Raw genomic sequence first — 18,366 nt, forward strand, 5'->3', positions numbered from 1 at the left:
TACCCAGTTGTAAAACATGTGGGGTAAGGACTGGACACTCGAGAATGTGATCCGGGATAAGTTGGACATCGGTGCAGTTCTTGCAGGGAATATAAGTTCTTATTTCGTCGGGAAGAATTTTCAGCCCTTTAAAGTGGTTTGTTCATAGTCTAGTAATTGTTGATGTTAAGATTCGGGAACAATCAAAGTCAGTAATGAGGGGTTTCCTGAAGAAATGGAGCAGAAGTCAGCTTATTTATTATTTATTTGAAATCACTCATGTACGTAAATCTGTTTTGCATATTCATAAAAATACAAATAGATTTCATATATAGCCTGTAGTTTAAATTCTTATAATTCGGTTAGATTTGGCAACTTTTTAATGAAAAATACAACTTCGCAACAAGTTCAATAAATAAATCATATAATTTTTTTTTTTTACTTTTCATTATAATTAGAGGTGTATAAACAAAAGTTTACAAATATTACATTTAAAAACAACTCAACTCCATACTTAACTTGGAAATGCTAAGAAAAACATTTTATAAGTGTCATATTTGATTATCAAATAACTATAAAAATATAGTTCCATAGCTGAATTATATTACAGAAACAAATATTTACTTATCTCTCTCTATAAAAAATTAAACGAATCAAATTAAAAAGGGTGGAAATTCACGTCAACCGATATTATAAAATATGAGACGACTATTTTTCGCTAAACATTTGACATTCGTCCATTCTTTCCCATATGAAAGAAAAAATGATTTAAAAAAAATATTACTCATAACTTACCCAATAATTGTTTTCCTTTATTCATCAAATCTGCAACGGTTTCTCCGTTTCTTATGAATTCCAGCAACTAAAAGAATTGAACTGTGTACTAATATTCTTTAAAAGCCAGACAAGAATTAAAAAAATTATCTTTTGTAAAAGCCAGAATGTCTTGCATTCTTTAGCTTGAATATTTAAACAAAAAGTCTCGATTAATTTTTTTAACGTTAAATAAATATTACATTTAAAGTTTTCTTTCCTTCCTGCAGAATATGAAGTGCAGAAATATGAAGCACACCGCTGTAAAATATTTAATTCTTTTATTATTTTGCTTTTTTTGCAGATAAATAAATATATGGTTTTTGCTAATTAATTCGCAGAAACTTATTAATTTATAATTTAAGTAACTAATTTAAAATTTTTAGCGATGCTTATTTTTTATTTTATTTCAAATTTGAAGTTTGAAAACAATCAGTCGAATAGATTCCTGTAAACGAGCAATTAAATCTTTAAATTTTTTTTATTAATTTTTTTAATTCTAATTTTCAATAATTATTTTTTAATTAATTTTAATTATTTTAATTTTAGTAATAATTTGGTAATATATATTTTTGTCGAAATTAACTGATTTTTAATTTATTATTTTTTAGTTTTATAATTAATAATAATTTTTAATTACAATTAATTAATTAATAAGTTAATTAATTAATAAGTTAATTAATTCATTTATTATATAAATTTTCAAATTAATTAATAATTTAAAAATTATCAAATGACAAAATGCTAGTTGATTATTTATTTTAATTATCAACTAAAATCAATTTTAATTATTAACTAAAACTAATTTTAATTTTAGTAGTTTTATGGAGGTGGTGCATGTAAGTTACAGCATCTTGGATTAGAAACAGTAACAAAATTTGTTATACAATTGTTTGTTCAAATATGCACAGTATGCATATTAATGCATTCTGAAAAATCATGCTTCATTAAAGAATATTAACTATAATTAAAGATAGCAGACTAGTATTTATCATTTATAGTACCACAAAATGTATATTTTACATTTATAATTTACAATATTTTCTGAACTAAACTCTTCGAATATAAAAAGCAAAAAAAAACCTTTTTTAAAGAATATATCTGATCGACGTACTAGTTTTGAGTGAGCACAGAAATTTTTTTTTAAGTTTGAGTACTAAAAGAAAGTCAAAAAGCATATTGAAAGTTTAAAATATTCACGTTTCGTTAATGAAAATAGTTTAAAGTATAATCTTGAATACAAAAAATGCGCATTAAAATTCAACAATTTTATAGCTAATTTGTTTCAAGCACATTGTTAAAACTTTTAAAAAAGTTTTAAAAATTAATACTTGACAAGAAATCAGAGCCACTGCCTCGGGATGATTGAGTTTGCAACCCCTGGCGAGTCTTTTTTGAGCCACATAACCAGCTTGATGAATTAGTAAATTTTCTTGTTCACGTGGGCAGAGCTTCATTTTCTGTAAAGTAAAAGTGATTTTCTTGCTTACGTTATTAATTAGCTTTATTCATGAAATGTAAATTAGACTTTGTTAAGAATTCTACTTGAAATACATTTTTTTAGTAATTTTATTTTGAACCAAAAAACATTAAAAAATTATTTTTTTTTTATTTTTCGTCAAGAGAACTAATTTTCTTTTCTTTGATTATACCTATGCAATTATTATGTAACTTAGTATTGAATGCCTACATATATATATATATATATATATATATATATATATATATATATATATATATATATATATATATATATATATATATATATATATATATATATATATATATATATATATATATATATATATATATATATATATATATATATATATGTAGGCATTCAACTGCTTATAATTAATGCTAAGCTATTATTATTTTGACTGTTACAGCAATCATATTAAGTTATCATAATAACATGCTGTCATCATGATTGTTACTAATCATAACCAGCGTTGAACAACTGACCCAATTCTTGTTTTCTGACTATACCTTTGCATTGTAATTTTGAACTCAAACCAGAAGACAAGGGAACTCCTAGATCAAGCGCATTGAAGCAAACTAGCTTTCGTGGGGGACTTTCTGGTGGAACTAACTCACATTTGCGTTACATGGAGAGGAAACCACGAAAATCTCACATCGTTAGCTCTAAAGCAATGAGATTCTATCCTAAAATCGGTTTACCATTCAAGATATTTTACATCAGCACTGTGGTCGGCGTCAAACAGGAGCAAAATTCATATCAACCAGCCACCATTGGGATTCGAACCAACGTGGGTCACCTCATTGAGAGGCATTTTATTTTATTGATTTTGTCTTTGAATTGTGCTCAATTTGTGATACTTCTTTATTTCCGTACATAAAGTTCTTAATTATATTTTGCTTGGCTTTCATGCCATTATATTCTGTATTCAACTAATTGAACTAAATACTTTTTCAAATTTGGCCACGAGACATTCTGTATTGATTTAAATAGTACTTTATATCTCGAGAAATTCAATTCGCCATTGAACCATAGCATCGGTATATCGGTGCAAAGTTCTTGCAACTTTAATAAAGTGCTAATTTAAACTATATTTTCCTTCAAGCTAAAGCTCAGTATCATCTAATCAAGTTTAATAAATAGGTAAATAAATTGCAAGCAGGCAATTTGTTAATGTTTGTAGCAAACTTGAACGATATTACGATTCAATACATCTCAAAATTTCAATCAGTATACTTATACAAAATTTCATCATTTGAAAAACTCAGTATTCAGTCAAACAAGTTACGCTGTTTCAAAAATAAAGAATTTCCCACCCTACTGACAAGAAATGATCACTGATAAACATAACAGTTGTTCCTTAACTGATTGCTTTGAAAATTTCAAATTCCCTTCTAATAATTAATTTGAAATTTTGAAAAATAATCTGTATATGAAAAATAATCTGTATAATCTGTATCCATAGTTGACGATATGTTTCTATAAGTGAAACTGGTAGGGAAAAAATTATAACATTACAAATCATTTTGCTCTTATTTAGGTTAGAAGGGGTACTTAACAAAGAAATAAACTTAATATCTTATTCTATTGCTATCTATCTCTTTCTTGGGGCTTCTTGGCTTTCTCTTACCGATGGAAGAAAACGCTAAGCATAAAAAATTAATTTTTTGAATAGACTTTCTGCTGTAGTTTCGTTTTTAAGTTAGGGAAACTAATGATATTGCAAATTATAACGCTGGGGAAAAAATTGTTTTTTTATATTTACACTTGATCTTGCCTGATTCAGATGCGGGTATTTCAAATCTGAAATTAGTTTTAATCCTAAAACTAAAAAGATTTTGAAATGAAATTTCATTCAATTTATTTTTGAAATGTACAAGTTTAAGGACGTTATATATGATAAGGGGGATCAGTAAATATTGAGAAAAACTGATGGAGGTAAGACATATTATCAGGACTAAAACTGCATTGGAACCCACTACCGAAAATGTCGTCGCACGTAATGTACTAGTGAGTACTTCTCTATGATGTACTTCTCTATTATGATATGTTTGAAGCACACAAAGAAACAATTCATAATAGGAAAGCGCCCCTAGTGGTTTATGACTACATTTTCGGGCATGAATCTAGCGGCAATTTTAATCCTGACAATGTGCCCTAACTCTGACAGAGATTTTCGCAATATTTACGCAATCCCCTGTTATTTATAACATCTTTAAACTTTTATATTTCGGCAAAAAAAATAGATTAAAAATGTCATTAAAAAACTGTAGTTTATAGAGAGAAACCGATTGCAAATTTGAAATCAGTGCTGAGAAAAAAATTAAGATCTGTTAAGAAAATCATATGCAATAGAAAACAAAAACAAAACTAAATATGTTCCCTAGTGAATAGCTCATTAAAATTTATATGATTTATTTTAACTAAATAACTATAGTATGAGTGAAATTAATGCAACAATAAGAAATTTATTTCAATAGTAATTGAAAAATCATGCTTGAAATTCAGCATTAGTTGAAAAAAAATAAGTAAGTTGAAAAATTATCAATTTTTGCTTTAGGTCATCATATTTATCATTGATAAAGATTTGATGAAGTAACTCGTGAAAATGTTATTTATCTAAATATTCAAATTTACGAACAAAAAGGTTTAAAAGGAAAAAATTGGAAAAAAAAGAATATATGCAAACAAAAATATTTATTTAATTCATTTAGTAATTTTTCTGCTCGTATGGTAACAATTTACCTGAAATTCTGGTTTTTTTTAAGTGCTCGTCCACACATTTGATTAAAAAAATATACAAAACTGGAAAGAAAATTTAACCGGATTAATAGTTTTTACGACATGCTCTAAGAAGTTATGATAAAATTACTAAATTTTAATGAATTTTATCCCATATTTCAAAACAATATTTTTAGAACAATTCCTAATTTTACCCAAACTATTACCAAAGGTTTTTGGAAAAAATTACCGAGCTTTTTGGTAATAACAAAGAGCCAGAAAGCCTTTAAATTTGTTAACATATTCTGATAGTTTTAATCTTACTTTTTTTCCTCAGTGCATGATTAAAAACCCTTTCATTTGATTGAAGTATGAATTTAAAAAGTCCAAACTGCTGAAACGAAATTTTTGGCAACAAGAAAATTTCGAAATGAATAATAAAGAAAGTAATTGATTTTTATTGATAATCATAAATTTTGTCGCTTTAAGAAGTTTCTAAATGATAGATAAATATAAAACTAGTTCATTGCTTCCTTTTTTTCATTATTTATTGCTATTTCATAGGAAAGAAATGTCACAAGTCTGAAAGATTAAACACATTTTTTTGATCAATACCTAAGGAATATTCATTGATAAAAGTCAACATAATCGGGAACAACAGTACTTAAAGTCAATTTCGCATACTTTACCTTTGTGTAAAAAAGTACATCTACAACAATCAAGTACAGCTAATCAATAACTCAAATTTTATAAATCTTTTTTCGTTCGATTGTACAGTTACAATTTATTTTTGTTTACTTATCAAGGCTATCATAAGTTAGATGGAACTTATGATTAGATGGAGCTTAAGAGTTGGATGGAACTTCATACATTTTTCAACAACTTAATCAAATGCATGGCAATAATTTTTTTTTTGACCTTGATTGATTCCAAGTGACCATTTAAGAAAAAAGATAATTAAATTATATCTAATTTGATATCAAAGAAGAATTTTCTCTGAATATAGATGAATAATATAAATTTTTATTACTTTTTATTTGTTCTTTTTATTCATAATATCGTTTCATGATAAAAAATCGCTTTATATTTTTGATAAATTTCAAATCAAAGAGTTTATTTTAAGTTTTTATAAAAATTGAATTTTCTTATTACTATGGTAATTCTTTATAACATATATTAATTTTTTAAAATACTTGAACTCGATTAATTATTTTTCATAATGTCTACTATGGATAACCAAATTTTACTATGATGCTTAATAAAGTCTGCTTCTAAAACCCATGTTTTGCTCATGCTTTGTAACCATAATACTTAAGTATTTTTCTTTTGATAATAACTTTCTTTGACTGCAACAAAATATAATAAAAATAATCTAGTACAAAAAAAAATCTTTTATAAGATATTAAAAATCTAAAATAATAATGATTTTGAAAACTATTTTCTTACCAGTGAATTTTGATGCGATTCGTAAAGGCGATCATATGAATCAATTAATAAATTTCACAAAGAATTTTGAGAAAATTGTATATAAATACTGCTTAAATACACAGATATATACTTACAAAACAGTAACAATAAGCGTAAAAATTCTGAGCACATGATTCTGAGCTAAAATCCTGAGCACTGAGCTCTGAGCATCTGATAAACAATAAAACTTGGTGTAATTAAATCTTAGCTCCTTTAAGTAGCCGCTTTTTTTGAAAAAAAGTTTTACTCTAAATAATGCAATGAAGCAACTTCTTTATAAACAAAGTTTCCAAAAAAATTTTAATTAATTTTTATTTTTATTTACTTTTTGTGTTTTAATTACAATATCTTTTCTTTACAACCTCATATAAAAGATAACACCAACTGCAGCAATCTCAAAGGAGTCCCTATAATGTTCCAAATCTTAAGTAACTGCAAAAATATTCTATGCAAACAATGTTGCTTGTTTAAATCTAGGCTGAAACATCTGCGAAGCACATTTCCACAGACGTTACATTTTAAGATCATTTATTTTCAATCATTTTCCAGAGTGTATTTAGTAAATATACATTAGAATTTTAATTATTCAGTGCTGAGGTATAGATAAAAAATATAACATGTTAAGAAAGAAGTCAGAACTATTTTACTCTGTTTGATTTTTATGCATAATATTAATTTAATTTATTTTTCAGTTAAATTATGCTAAATTGTCTTTTATTTTCTCAAATTTACTACAAAGTGTTACAGTCAGGTTTACATAAAATTCTTCACGGATTATCAGCAAAAGCTTTCTAAACTCATAAACTGAGTTAAAGCACTGAGTAAAAAAATGTGGCCAAAACAACCATAATATGGCAACATTTACAGTGATTTTGGCTCTATGGGAATACCAAACTGCTGCATAGTTTTTACAGAAGTTGTTTTGCAATGATTTCGTTAAATTCAACAATGAAATATGGTTTTATAATAAGTGATAAAATTTTGTAAATATGATAAATTTAAGTAATTTGATAATGGAATGGAAATGGGGTGGATCTTTGGAATGGAATGGAATGGATAATGGAATGAAATGGTAAGGAAATGGCATAAAAACCATTTTCTGTTTAGTAATTTTCCTTAAATGTGTAGTATTTGGAACTATAATTCTGAGAATAAGAATTTCTGGTGACTCTCTACCATATGTGCAGAAAAATTATGAAATGGATAGTTTAAATACTATATATTCTGGGTTTAATTAACCAGAATTATAGGGTTTCTTACGAGATATGTCACTACCATACAATAGGGTAATTGTAACGAAATTTATTTCTCCGTGAAACTTTACCCTCATACAAAAAAAAACGTTACAGCGCAGCATTTTTTTTTTATTTGTACAAAACAATCCAAACATCAGTTTTGAAGATAGATAAGTTTGAGAAAATTTGCACGCACCTTACTTCCTTCGAAAGAATGAGTTATTTAAAATTTTTATATTTTTTCAAAGCATAGAAAGTTGCATATTGATAGTATTAAGTAAAATTACTCGTACTCTCTTAAAATGAAATAGTTATTTCCCCTACTCAAAAAAGAGTTAAATTTTTTTAACTCAACTTGAGTGAAACACATTCTTATTTGAGCGAAATTCTTACCTTGAGTTTACTCAAACTTGAGTGGTATTTATTAAGCAATATTTGAGTGCTTTTAGCTCAAACTTGAGTGATTTATTTAATATTTAATTGCGTGCGAAATATAAGCTGGAATTTCTATCGCTTTATTTTAAAAAGCAAACAATAATAAATCTAAATAAAATTGTTATGTTCTGTGATCTAAATAGATTATGTCTTTGTTTTTATTTTACGTTTAATTTTTTTTTCTGGAGAATATGTCATTTAATATTTTGAATTAAGAAGAATTAAAACAACTTTTAGTTCACAGCGGTATTTCTGAAGAAGACGCTATTTTACTTTTTAGTATACCTTGTTGCTTTAATTTTGAAAATACTTTTATTTTGAATGTGTTATATACACATTCCATTTAAATTAGCTGTTTTTCAGCGTTTTTTAATAAAATACTATTCATTTAAATTATTTGTCAAAAAAAATTTTTGACATTGAAAGAGTTAAATGTGGATGATTATGGAATATTAAAAAAATCAGATTCCATGCTAGAATCTTTGTCAAAGCATGTGGGAATATATTATATCTGATAAGAGTTCTAGAATTTTTTCAGATTTCATATTAAAGTTTTAACATTTTATTTTAATATAATAAATTTATATCCATGTTTTAGTTTTTTTTATGTTTAATTTTGGTACAAAACGTTTCTGGATAATTATTTTCATATCATTCTACACTTCTTTTATAAAAGATATTTACGAAATTATTGTTCATACAGACTATAACTGCTGTTATTTAAATTGCTTTCTATTAATAAAGTTGACTGTCTTTAATTTATGAAAGTTCACATTTGCAACATCCATTCATTCAAATCAGAATCTTCAGATGTTCAATGCATTTTATTATAAATATATCATACAAAGAAAAAGTGGAAAATGTTATATTTAAAAAAATTAAGCAGTATTTTGAATTTTTCTGTTTTTATCCTGCTTTTAGCTTTTATATGATTGGAATTCAGAATTAATACTATCTTCGTATCTCATAAAGTATTTATCACTTTATACAAACTATTTTTCCCTTGTTGCTAGCATAAAAGTTCTTACCACTTTTCTACAAGTTCAATTTTCGAGGCCAAATTGAAAATGCAGGATTAATATTTAATTAAAAGTACAATGCTAATTAAAGTTCTTGAAAATGCAAATAAATGAGAATTTTACAACAGTTATAGATTAATAGTAAAAAAATATGAGCAGAATTAAAAATAATATTTACTATGAGACATAGTTTAATTTGAATTTATATACCTATACCCAGCTGAAAATAAATTGCAGTTTTTCTACAGAACTGAAGTAATTTCGTAGTTTTTTTAGAGTTAACTGCAAGTTTTCTGTAGTGCGATCTTAACTGTAAAAACACTGCAGTTATTTTGCAGTTAATGCGAAGTAATTTCTCAGTAATTTATTTCGAAAAAACTTTTAGCTATTGTCTACAAAATTACTGTAGCTTAAGTGAGGTCACTTTATTTCGAAGAAACTGAAACTTTAAATCCGTGGTCATTCTGCAGTAAATTTGAAGAAATTATGCAGTCATTGTTTCAGAAGTATACTTTCTGATGAATTTGCTGAAAAACTGCAGCTATTTCGCATTGTTGTAAAATTGAAAGAGTTTGATGTCTTCAATCTTGCTTTCCTGGCTGGTATATTAAATTTTTATAATGTTTTTTCTTTTTTTTTCTTTTTGACTACATATTAATTTCTTACAATTTGGTAAAAATTCAATACATATATATTGATAACGGAAATAACATACACTATCTATATTCATAATAGTTAAAATTCATAAAATACATACTTGATTTAATTGTAATTATTTATAATTCAGAAGCGATACAATTTAATTAGTTTAAAATATGCCTAAAATTAGGTATTTAAATATTTCTGTATTTTAGTAATTTTAATAAAAATGTCGTTTTTATTAATTTTTATTATTTATTTCTTTTTGACTTAAGAAAACTATGTTTGAGCAAAGTTTATGGTAAAAACAATATTAAAGTAAAGTCAAGTAGTTAATGTTAATTAGTTAATTTTTTTATTCGAATTCATACTAAGGTAGGATTATTGCGGAACAAAAATTACACTTATTTTTTTCTAATCAAAACAAATATATAGTTTGGATTTTAAACAAATTTATATCTAAAGAGTTTGCAAAATTGAGTTTGAAAAAGGGTATTTAATCCAGATTTTTAAGCTTCAAACGTCTTTTTCAAAAATTTATTAATTTCAGTTAGTTTCAGAAATTTGGCTTAAAAAAATTTAGGCAATTTAAAATAATATACCTATTTTATTGCTTGAAAATAAACCTTTATAAATTAAACGAATAAACTTGTTCGAGAAAAAATAACTCATAGTATTTTCAATTGAACCTAAATGAGCATAATATTTATTAAACTGCTTACTTTAAAAATTCGTTCAGAGTTCCTTACTTTTAAAAATTAAACTTAAAAGAAAAATGACAAAACATAGGAGAAGGGAAAAAAACTAAAATCTACAGTGGTTAGGAATTTTTCCTAAAAAAAAAACTCTTAAGTGATAATTCATTTAATTGTTGTTTTACCGTATACAATCAAAACAATTGGATAACCATAAAATGCTGCTATTCAAACTGTTAACTCTGAAAATTTTTTTTAACTGTGTTTACACCTTATTTGATTTAACAAATATAAGCTTTATCCTCGCCAACCAGACCCAGCTCATGAAAGTAATTAGTTCTTTGTAGCAGTCTTGACACAGGACTGTAGCCGAGAGTGTTAATTGGTGAATCTCACAACAGACGGGAAGCGAGTCACAGAGTTGTTATGCTCACAGCGAAAACTTTCACAAGTACCATACTATCTAATTCGATATTTAAATTCAGCAAAAGTTATGATAAAAAAAATTCCTGTCTAAGGCTTTCCACTCAAAAGGAAATTTTTTAAACAAAAACTATAGTATTTTCTATCGCTTACGATAGATGGCACCACTAAAAACAAACGTTTTGTATATTAATAAAAAAAATTTTGACTGCAATTTACAAACTGAAATACTGAAAATCACTCAAACACGAGTTAAAATCACTCAAGTTTGAGGGAAAACGATCCACTCAGGTAATACTGAAAATCACTCAAGCTCGAGTGAAAATAACTCAAGTTTGAGTGAAATTTTTTTCATTCAAATTGAGCTATTTCCATATAACTCTTTCACTTGAGTGATTTTAACTCAAGATGAGAAGGTCGGTTTTTTCTAGATGAAAGAGTTGAATAGCACTCAAGTTGAGTTATTTTCACTCGTTCATTTTAAGAGAGTAAGCAAATATACAAAATTAAGTGATTTTGTCTGCTTGTTTTATTGAGTACATTTGCAATTGTAAAATACAAAATAAATAGCTATATATACAGTTACTCGTACAAATTAGAGAACTGTTTACAAACATATGTTATTTAAGATCAACATATACATAATTCTCTATTATTACAAGATATAAAATTTATAAAACTAGTATCTTTACATAAAGTTACTAAAAAAAACCCTGAATGAGAAGCAAGTCTTTAAAATGAGGTAGTGACTTTGTCTATTTATCAGTGCCGCCCATATAAAATAGCAGTTAAAATAATGCTTTAGATAAATATATATACAAGACTAGATAAAAATAGTCTCATCTTTGAATACATATGTAACTAAGACAGTTAACATTGTTTTTACTACAAGTTAGTTATTAAAGATTAAATAGTTAACCAAGAATTTTGCTACTTTGTTTTATACAAAGAGTTTTAAGTTACACTTTCAGTGTAATTTAATTTATCTTAATATATCATCTCTTCTACAAATGCCTCGGCATTGCACAAAACACAAATTTGTAAATTAAGGTAATTAGTCCTTCGACCTTGTTCAACACAAAACAGATAAAGTAGTTGTTTACTGGTATGTTTTATGAAAGCTTCATATATAAAATAATAGTTCAAATGATGGTTTGAATAAATATATAGACAAGACTTGATCTAACTAGTCTTATCTTTAAAAATACATAGAACTAAAGATAGCTAGCATTGTTTTTGCGCACACGAATCCCTATTTTAAAAGCAATAAAACAAAGAATTTTTCAATTTTGTTTTATGCCAAACGTTTTAAGATAAGATGGAGTTATATTCAAAGGATTGCACAGAACACAAATTTAAGAATCAGGTAATTATTTCTTTGACCAAGTTTACACAAAACACTTAAAGTAGTTGTTTGCAATGTAGTTAGCCTTGAATATGGTTATTTATGTAGTTCAAAGTAAAAGCAATAACTTAAAATGATGCATTTAACTCTAAGTTCTTATGCAAAACATTTCAGATAGTATTTAACATAAGAGTAAAACATAATACTACTTTTATATTGCTTGTTTTTGAGAAAAAAATTATCAATTTACTAAATACATAACTACAGATAGAATTTGTCTTTTCTTATTGTTAAACAAATTTATGCCTAAAGTACATTTTTTCAGCAGTTCTGAAAATGCACCATAGACTTGTAGAAAACCTTTTTGGACAAAAATAATTAATCTAGGTATGCTTTTCTTATATATTTTTTTCAATTAAGTATTCTGATAACATTGTAGCCTCTTTTGTTTGAAATTACAAATTACAATAAATAGTTTTTTGAAATGTTATGAGAAAATAGTTTCAAATTAAATGTCATATATTTTAATAATTAATTAATTTGTGTCTTAAAAACATTATTATTATTGAAATCTTAGATATGTTTGGATTTTGAAAAGCATTTTTGCACTTAGCATTGTATTTTAAAATATTAGAAGCATTTTCCTTTGCATATGAAACAAAAACTATTTGCGCAGGATTTTTCAATATTATCCTATTTGCTGATTCCATAACATAAAATATGCAAAATACTATTACAAACTCATTACTGGGAGAAGGATTGATTACAAACTGAATGTTCTAATTGTGATAGATATCCTTCTCTTTTCATTATACGAAACATTAAAATCTTCAGTTTATACTTTTAACTGAAGTTATTAATGCAGAATTGCTTAAAAATGAATGTATGATGCATGACATAAGATATTTAACAGTTTAATTCAATTTATACAAATTCACAAGATAAGTAGTTTTGACTGGTGTTACTTATTCAAAACTGCATTAATTCAGAATAGCATTTTAATTTTTAAACAAAATAACCTAATATGGAAGACTTTTAAAAACTAAATAATGCAAAATAAGTAGTTTTGACTGGTGGTACTTATTCAGAACTGCATAGCATTTGATGTTTATTCAATACTTATACTTAATTGAGCGATGAAATTAAAAGACAGGTTTACAAAACATAAGAAATGTTTTCGTATATTATTGGCTTCACAATAACGTTAACAAGAGGATATTTAAATTATGTCTTATATTTTTATATACTACTTGAAAATGATTAATTTAAATTATTAATTTGCGCAAAACAAAGTTACATTTTTAATTACTTACACCAAACAAATAAATTATATTTAGATCCATTTCAACATAAAACAAATTGAATTTTTTAAAATTTGTGAAAAATGCATATTAACTAGATTTACAAGTAATAAATGATTGCTGCAGGTTAGGTAACTGCTATTAACTAAATAATAATACAATAGTTCTTAAAAGAAAACTGATACTAAAAGCGGAATAATTGGCACTTAAGTATACTATATAAAAAAACTGTAATATAATAACTTTAACGGCAATTTTTTTATTCTACTGTAATCAGTATTTTTTAATATTCTTAATACCTTTTTTTAGTATTCTATTCTAAATGAAATTCGTTAATTAGTATTCGATTAATGTTAAACTTTAGATTCCTTCTCAATAACAGTATTTTTTCAACATTCCAGCCAAAATATATAAACTTTAAAAGGAAATCAAAGTTATTCATAAATATTTCCTATCTTGTGCCAAAAATATCACTCAAATGATCATAAAAATTGCCTTTAAAATATAAATATTGAATATAATTAAGCTTTCGTCCTTTTCAAAGCACCTGAAAAATTACCTCAAATTCAATTGGCAAGATGACCTCGTTCTTTTGCCTCTATGAAGATATCTGACTATCGTTTGAACTTATTTTGAGCCAAATTCTCAGTATATAAATAAAAGTTTAAATTTGTTGAAAAACACACAATCAAAATATAGTAATAACGTTTTTACATCCTGATAATGTATTAATAATATTTTATTTCTAATAAGAACGTCTAATTTAGAATAAAAAATATTTCTGTGCTAGTGGCAACACTTCTGATGGTTCGCAAGTCAAATGCGTCCATGTTTCTTTACCGTCAACCATCTCAGCTGCATACACTTTATAAGTTTCTGGATCAACTGAAATTTCAAATAATATCTATATTATAATAAACCCTAAAAAAGTCAATTCTATGGTAAATTAAATCACTTATTTAAATTTTAGGATCGTTATTTTGATTAAATATTAGACCAACTAATTTGTAATAAGTTATAAAAATTTTGATTCTTGACTTTAAGTTACATAAAGAACTTCGACAATTGAGGAATATTTACAAGAGACTGAAATAAATGGCTTTGGAGTGGCAACAGTACCACAATATTTTCTAGTCAAAGCACACTATTTTAGAAAATAAACTTAATTCTTTAAAGAATCTGATGATGTAACTAATAAATTAATACAAAATTTATATACGTATTATAATAATCATTATTCATAAATTTAAAACTGCGTTTCATAAAATAAAAAACATACATAGTTGCACGAAGTATACACCTCTACTATTGTTATTAATAATACTTTTAAAAAAATTCCATCGGGGTGTGCAGTATATTTTAATCTGACGGATAAATACAAAAATAATTTAAAAGTTATCTTTTTTGCTTGGTTTTTTTAAATTATTTCAATAGCAAAACAGGAACAAATAAAATTTTTAAAAAACCTATCTGCTTCGCTTTTCTTATTTCGGTAATCAAATATGTTTTGATATTTTCTTCAGTCAAACATTTCTCAGTTAATGTTTATCTTGCATTCTGACTTAATGCACTGAAAAATTATATGGTCAAGACTACCAGAATGTGGTAAAATTTGGTGTTTCTACCTCTATAAGGACATTAAAAAGCTCGGTAAATTTTACTGAAGAGCTTTGATAATAATTTTAAGAAAAATAAATATATGAAGTAATAAAATATGGTTTTATAATACATAATAAAAAGTTGGTAAATATGGTGAAATTTAGTAATTTTTATGGAACCTGAGAGCTTGTCAAAAAATATTTGATTTAAAAAATTTACATTGCAATTTTATATTTTTTTACTAAATGTGCGGTTATATGAACTATAAATTTGAAAAAGAGAATTTCCGGTAACCGGTACCTTGGTAATAGAAAAATTACAATGGTTAAAATGCCGTATACTTTATTTCCAAAATAATGATTATTTATTACCAGATTTTAAACAGAATTCAATTCTCCATGAGTGTATCTTACGCTAGCGTTATTGACTTATCTAACTCAAACAATAATTTTCAATACCAAACAAGGACTCTAAAATATAAATATTAAAGACGGTCCTAACACAAGAAGAAAAAAAGTTTGAAAAATACTCTTAATGACATTTGCTTAAAAAAATTATTATGATAATAAAACCAAAATACGCTGTAATTTACCGGAAATTTTGATTTTCAAAATAATAGTTCTTTTTATCACACATTAAGTAAAAGATACAAAACTGAAAAATAAATTTAACGGCATAAATAGTCTTTATGCCGTGCTCTTTAGGTATCATAAGAAAATTACTAAATTTTAATCAAATTTATTACATCAATATAGCAATAAAATATGGTTTCAAAACCATATTTTATTGCTAATTTTACTGAAATTATTACAAAAGGTCTTCGATAAAAATTACCGAGCTCTTTAGTAATCCCAAAGATCCAGAAAAATTTTAATTTTTTGCCCTATTCTGATAGTTTTGAAAATGCATTTTTCTTTGTGAAGAGCTTAAATATTAATTTTAGATCCCTAACTATTTGTTTCATACTATTAACAAGTATTCTAAAAATAAATAAAGACGATCCTTATGGAACTTCTTTTATCGTGCTTATGTAACATCCATGGAAAGCTACATTAGAAATTAAAACAAAAAACAATTCTAAGTCAAAGGGATGAGCAAAAGTTTGATACTTTTTTTTTTCCTTTCAAGTTTGAAAATTACAATTCTTTTACAATACACCCTTCTTCTAAATTTAAAAATATTAAAACAGCTCTTAAACTTAATTCTACTAAGCAAATAATAATTTTCTAATCATAATTTTGTATAAATCAAAATTTTTTAAAAAAAAGTTTGATACGTGATAGCGATTCAAAAAATGACTCTTTTCATCATTTTACATCTTTTTTAAAAACGCAAATATCAAATTCAGGTAATAAACAATAATCACAATTACGTTTGAGTCGTAAACTAAATTTAGGTAGAAATAACATGTTTGATAGTACTTATGTAATTATAAATTCAATATTATTAGCCTAAAGCTATTTATGTATGTAAGCATATTAAAATTACAAAAACAAATTTTTAAAATTTAAATAGCTCATACCTTTCAACTTTGGTAAAGCATCATTCAAAACCATATTTTTCTTTCCTATATTTCTGCACTTTTCAACAGCAATAACTCTTTTTCCTATGTTGTATTTTTGAACTATATTTTTATCCATAGACACCTGAAAGAAATAATTTATGTATACAAATACATATATATAGTACGTCTCAAAATTCCGTCATAAAATTTCAATTGCAGAGCAAAAAATTGAAAGGTAAAATAAATAAATTCTGAGAGCAATTTTTATTGAAAGTGCAGTTTAGCTAATATAATTATTCAATACATCGAATAACTTAAACAAACTTCACCATTTGTTTCATATATACAAAATTAGCATTTAGTGAATTACAAAAGCACCGTTTTTAATATCTTCCATAAAAATATAGATCAAATAACCATAGCATTTTAATTTTAAAACAAAGTAACTAATATGGAAGACTTTTAAAAACTAAAGAATGTAACATCTTTAAAATTAAATAGTTCAGTGGAAAATGAAGGCGAAATTTAAAAAACAAAATTTTTAACCAAGCTTAATTTGTAAATCAATTTTTTTTTAAATCCATTCACTGAGTAGAAAAATAAATTCTCAATAATAGTGATACATTTTAACTAAAATCACCATTATTCGCATATTACTATCATGGCAATATTAATTTTTACTAAATAATCTTTTGATATAGAGCTATAATATATACTAAAATTTCACCTATAATGTCTAACACCGCAATATGATACATGTAATATATATATGTGTGTGTGTGTGTGTGCGTGATGCCACAATTGGCATAACATATTTATTTCCTATCTTTTAAAATATTCTTCATTACTTAAGTTTATTTTTATTAATAGAAGAATTATATTTAAAATAAATCAAAGACTTAATCTTTTAAAACGAACATAAAATATTTATTTCTTCTCTTCTAGATCAATGTAACGGATACTTTTTATTTCATTACTAGGCAGACTTATTAATTCACTGTCGCCTCTAATCGAAAACAAAAATCTATTTATAACTTTTTATTCTAAATTTCCAACCGCTAAATGTTTCAGTTGCATGGTTGTAATAATTCTCATAAATTTGTTGGCGACTCGTGATCGCCAAGGTGTTCTTTTAAACCCATATTGATATGCTGGTTGGCTTTGTTTTGGCTATGATATATTATGATAAATTGCCAATTATGGATCTCCTACCCACACTTTCTACGTGCGTTGGGAATAATTATATGGACTTGGAATTCAAAATTTGTGGGGACCAGGAGTCCCCTTTGGGGCATTCCTGTCCCAGTCATCCTAACGGTTTAAAAAAAATCTATGCAATCATAACGAAATGCTAACGAAAACTTTTATATGTGGAGGTTATATTTCCTTGATCCCTTCAAGGGATTTATTTTTGATAATTGGTAATTATTATGATGATTTGTATTGATGGCCATTCTCTATAATCTTCAAGAAATATTGCTTAATAAATTGGATTTTCATATTCACGATTCATATTCATTTTCTGGAGACTTTCATTTTGTTTCATCCATTTACTTTTATTAACGGCCAATACGAACAATAATGAATTAAAATGAATTTCATTCACCTTCATTATTAAAGTATAAAAAATCAACAATGTGCTTCCACATTTATTTACTCGTTATTCGTGTGTACTATATGGCAGGACTATTGTGTATATTCGCTCTTTTCA

At 25.6% G+C, this 18,366-nt stretch overlaps 2 protein-coding genes across 2 annotated transcripts in view; both read right to left on the minus strand.

Annotated features, from left to right (window-relative positions):
- The window catches only part of LOC107449170 (uncharacterized), a 40,082-nt gene extending 34,264 nt beyond the window's left edge, over positions 1-5,818 (minus strand). Inside the window, exons 1-3 of the mRNA XM_087159732.1 lie at positions 5,683-5,818; positions 2,124-2,252; positions 775-841 (exon numbers count right to left, since the gene is read on the minus strand). Coding sequence (XP_087015858.1) covers positions 775-841; positions 2,124-2,249 — 193 coding nt within the window. The 5' untranslated portion in view covers positions 2,250-2,252; positions 5,683-5,818. The remainder of the gene's footprint in view (positions 1-774; positions 842-2,123; positions 2,253-5,682) is intronic.
- Positions 5,819-11,417: 5,599 nt separating this feature from the next.
- Positions 11,418-18,366, minus strand: part of LOC107449158 (uncharacterized) — a 56,290-nt gene continuing 49,341 nt past the window's right edge. The window contains exons 21-22 of the mRNA XM_087159735.1: positions 16,674-16,797; positions 11,418-14,437 (exon numbers count right to left, since the gene is read on the minus strand). Coding sequence (XP_087015861.1) covers positions 14,316-14,437; positions 16,674-16,797 — 246 coding nt within the window. The 3' untranslated portion in view covers positions 11,418-14,315. The remainder of the gene's footprint in view (positions 14,438-16,673; positions 16,798-18,366) is intronic.

Source organism: Parasteatoda tepidariorum, chromosome 3, assembly GCF_982258835.1.
Source record: "Parasteatoda tepidariorum strain Cologne lab strain chromosome 3, Ptep-v5.0, whole genome shotgun sequence".
In the NCBI taxonomy this organism is placed as follows: domain Eukaryota; kingdom Metazoa; phylum Arthropoda; class Arachnida; order Araneae; family Theridiidae; genus Parasteatoda; species Parasteatoda tepidariorum.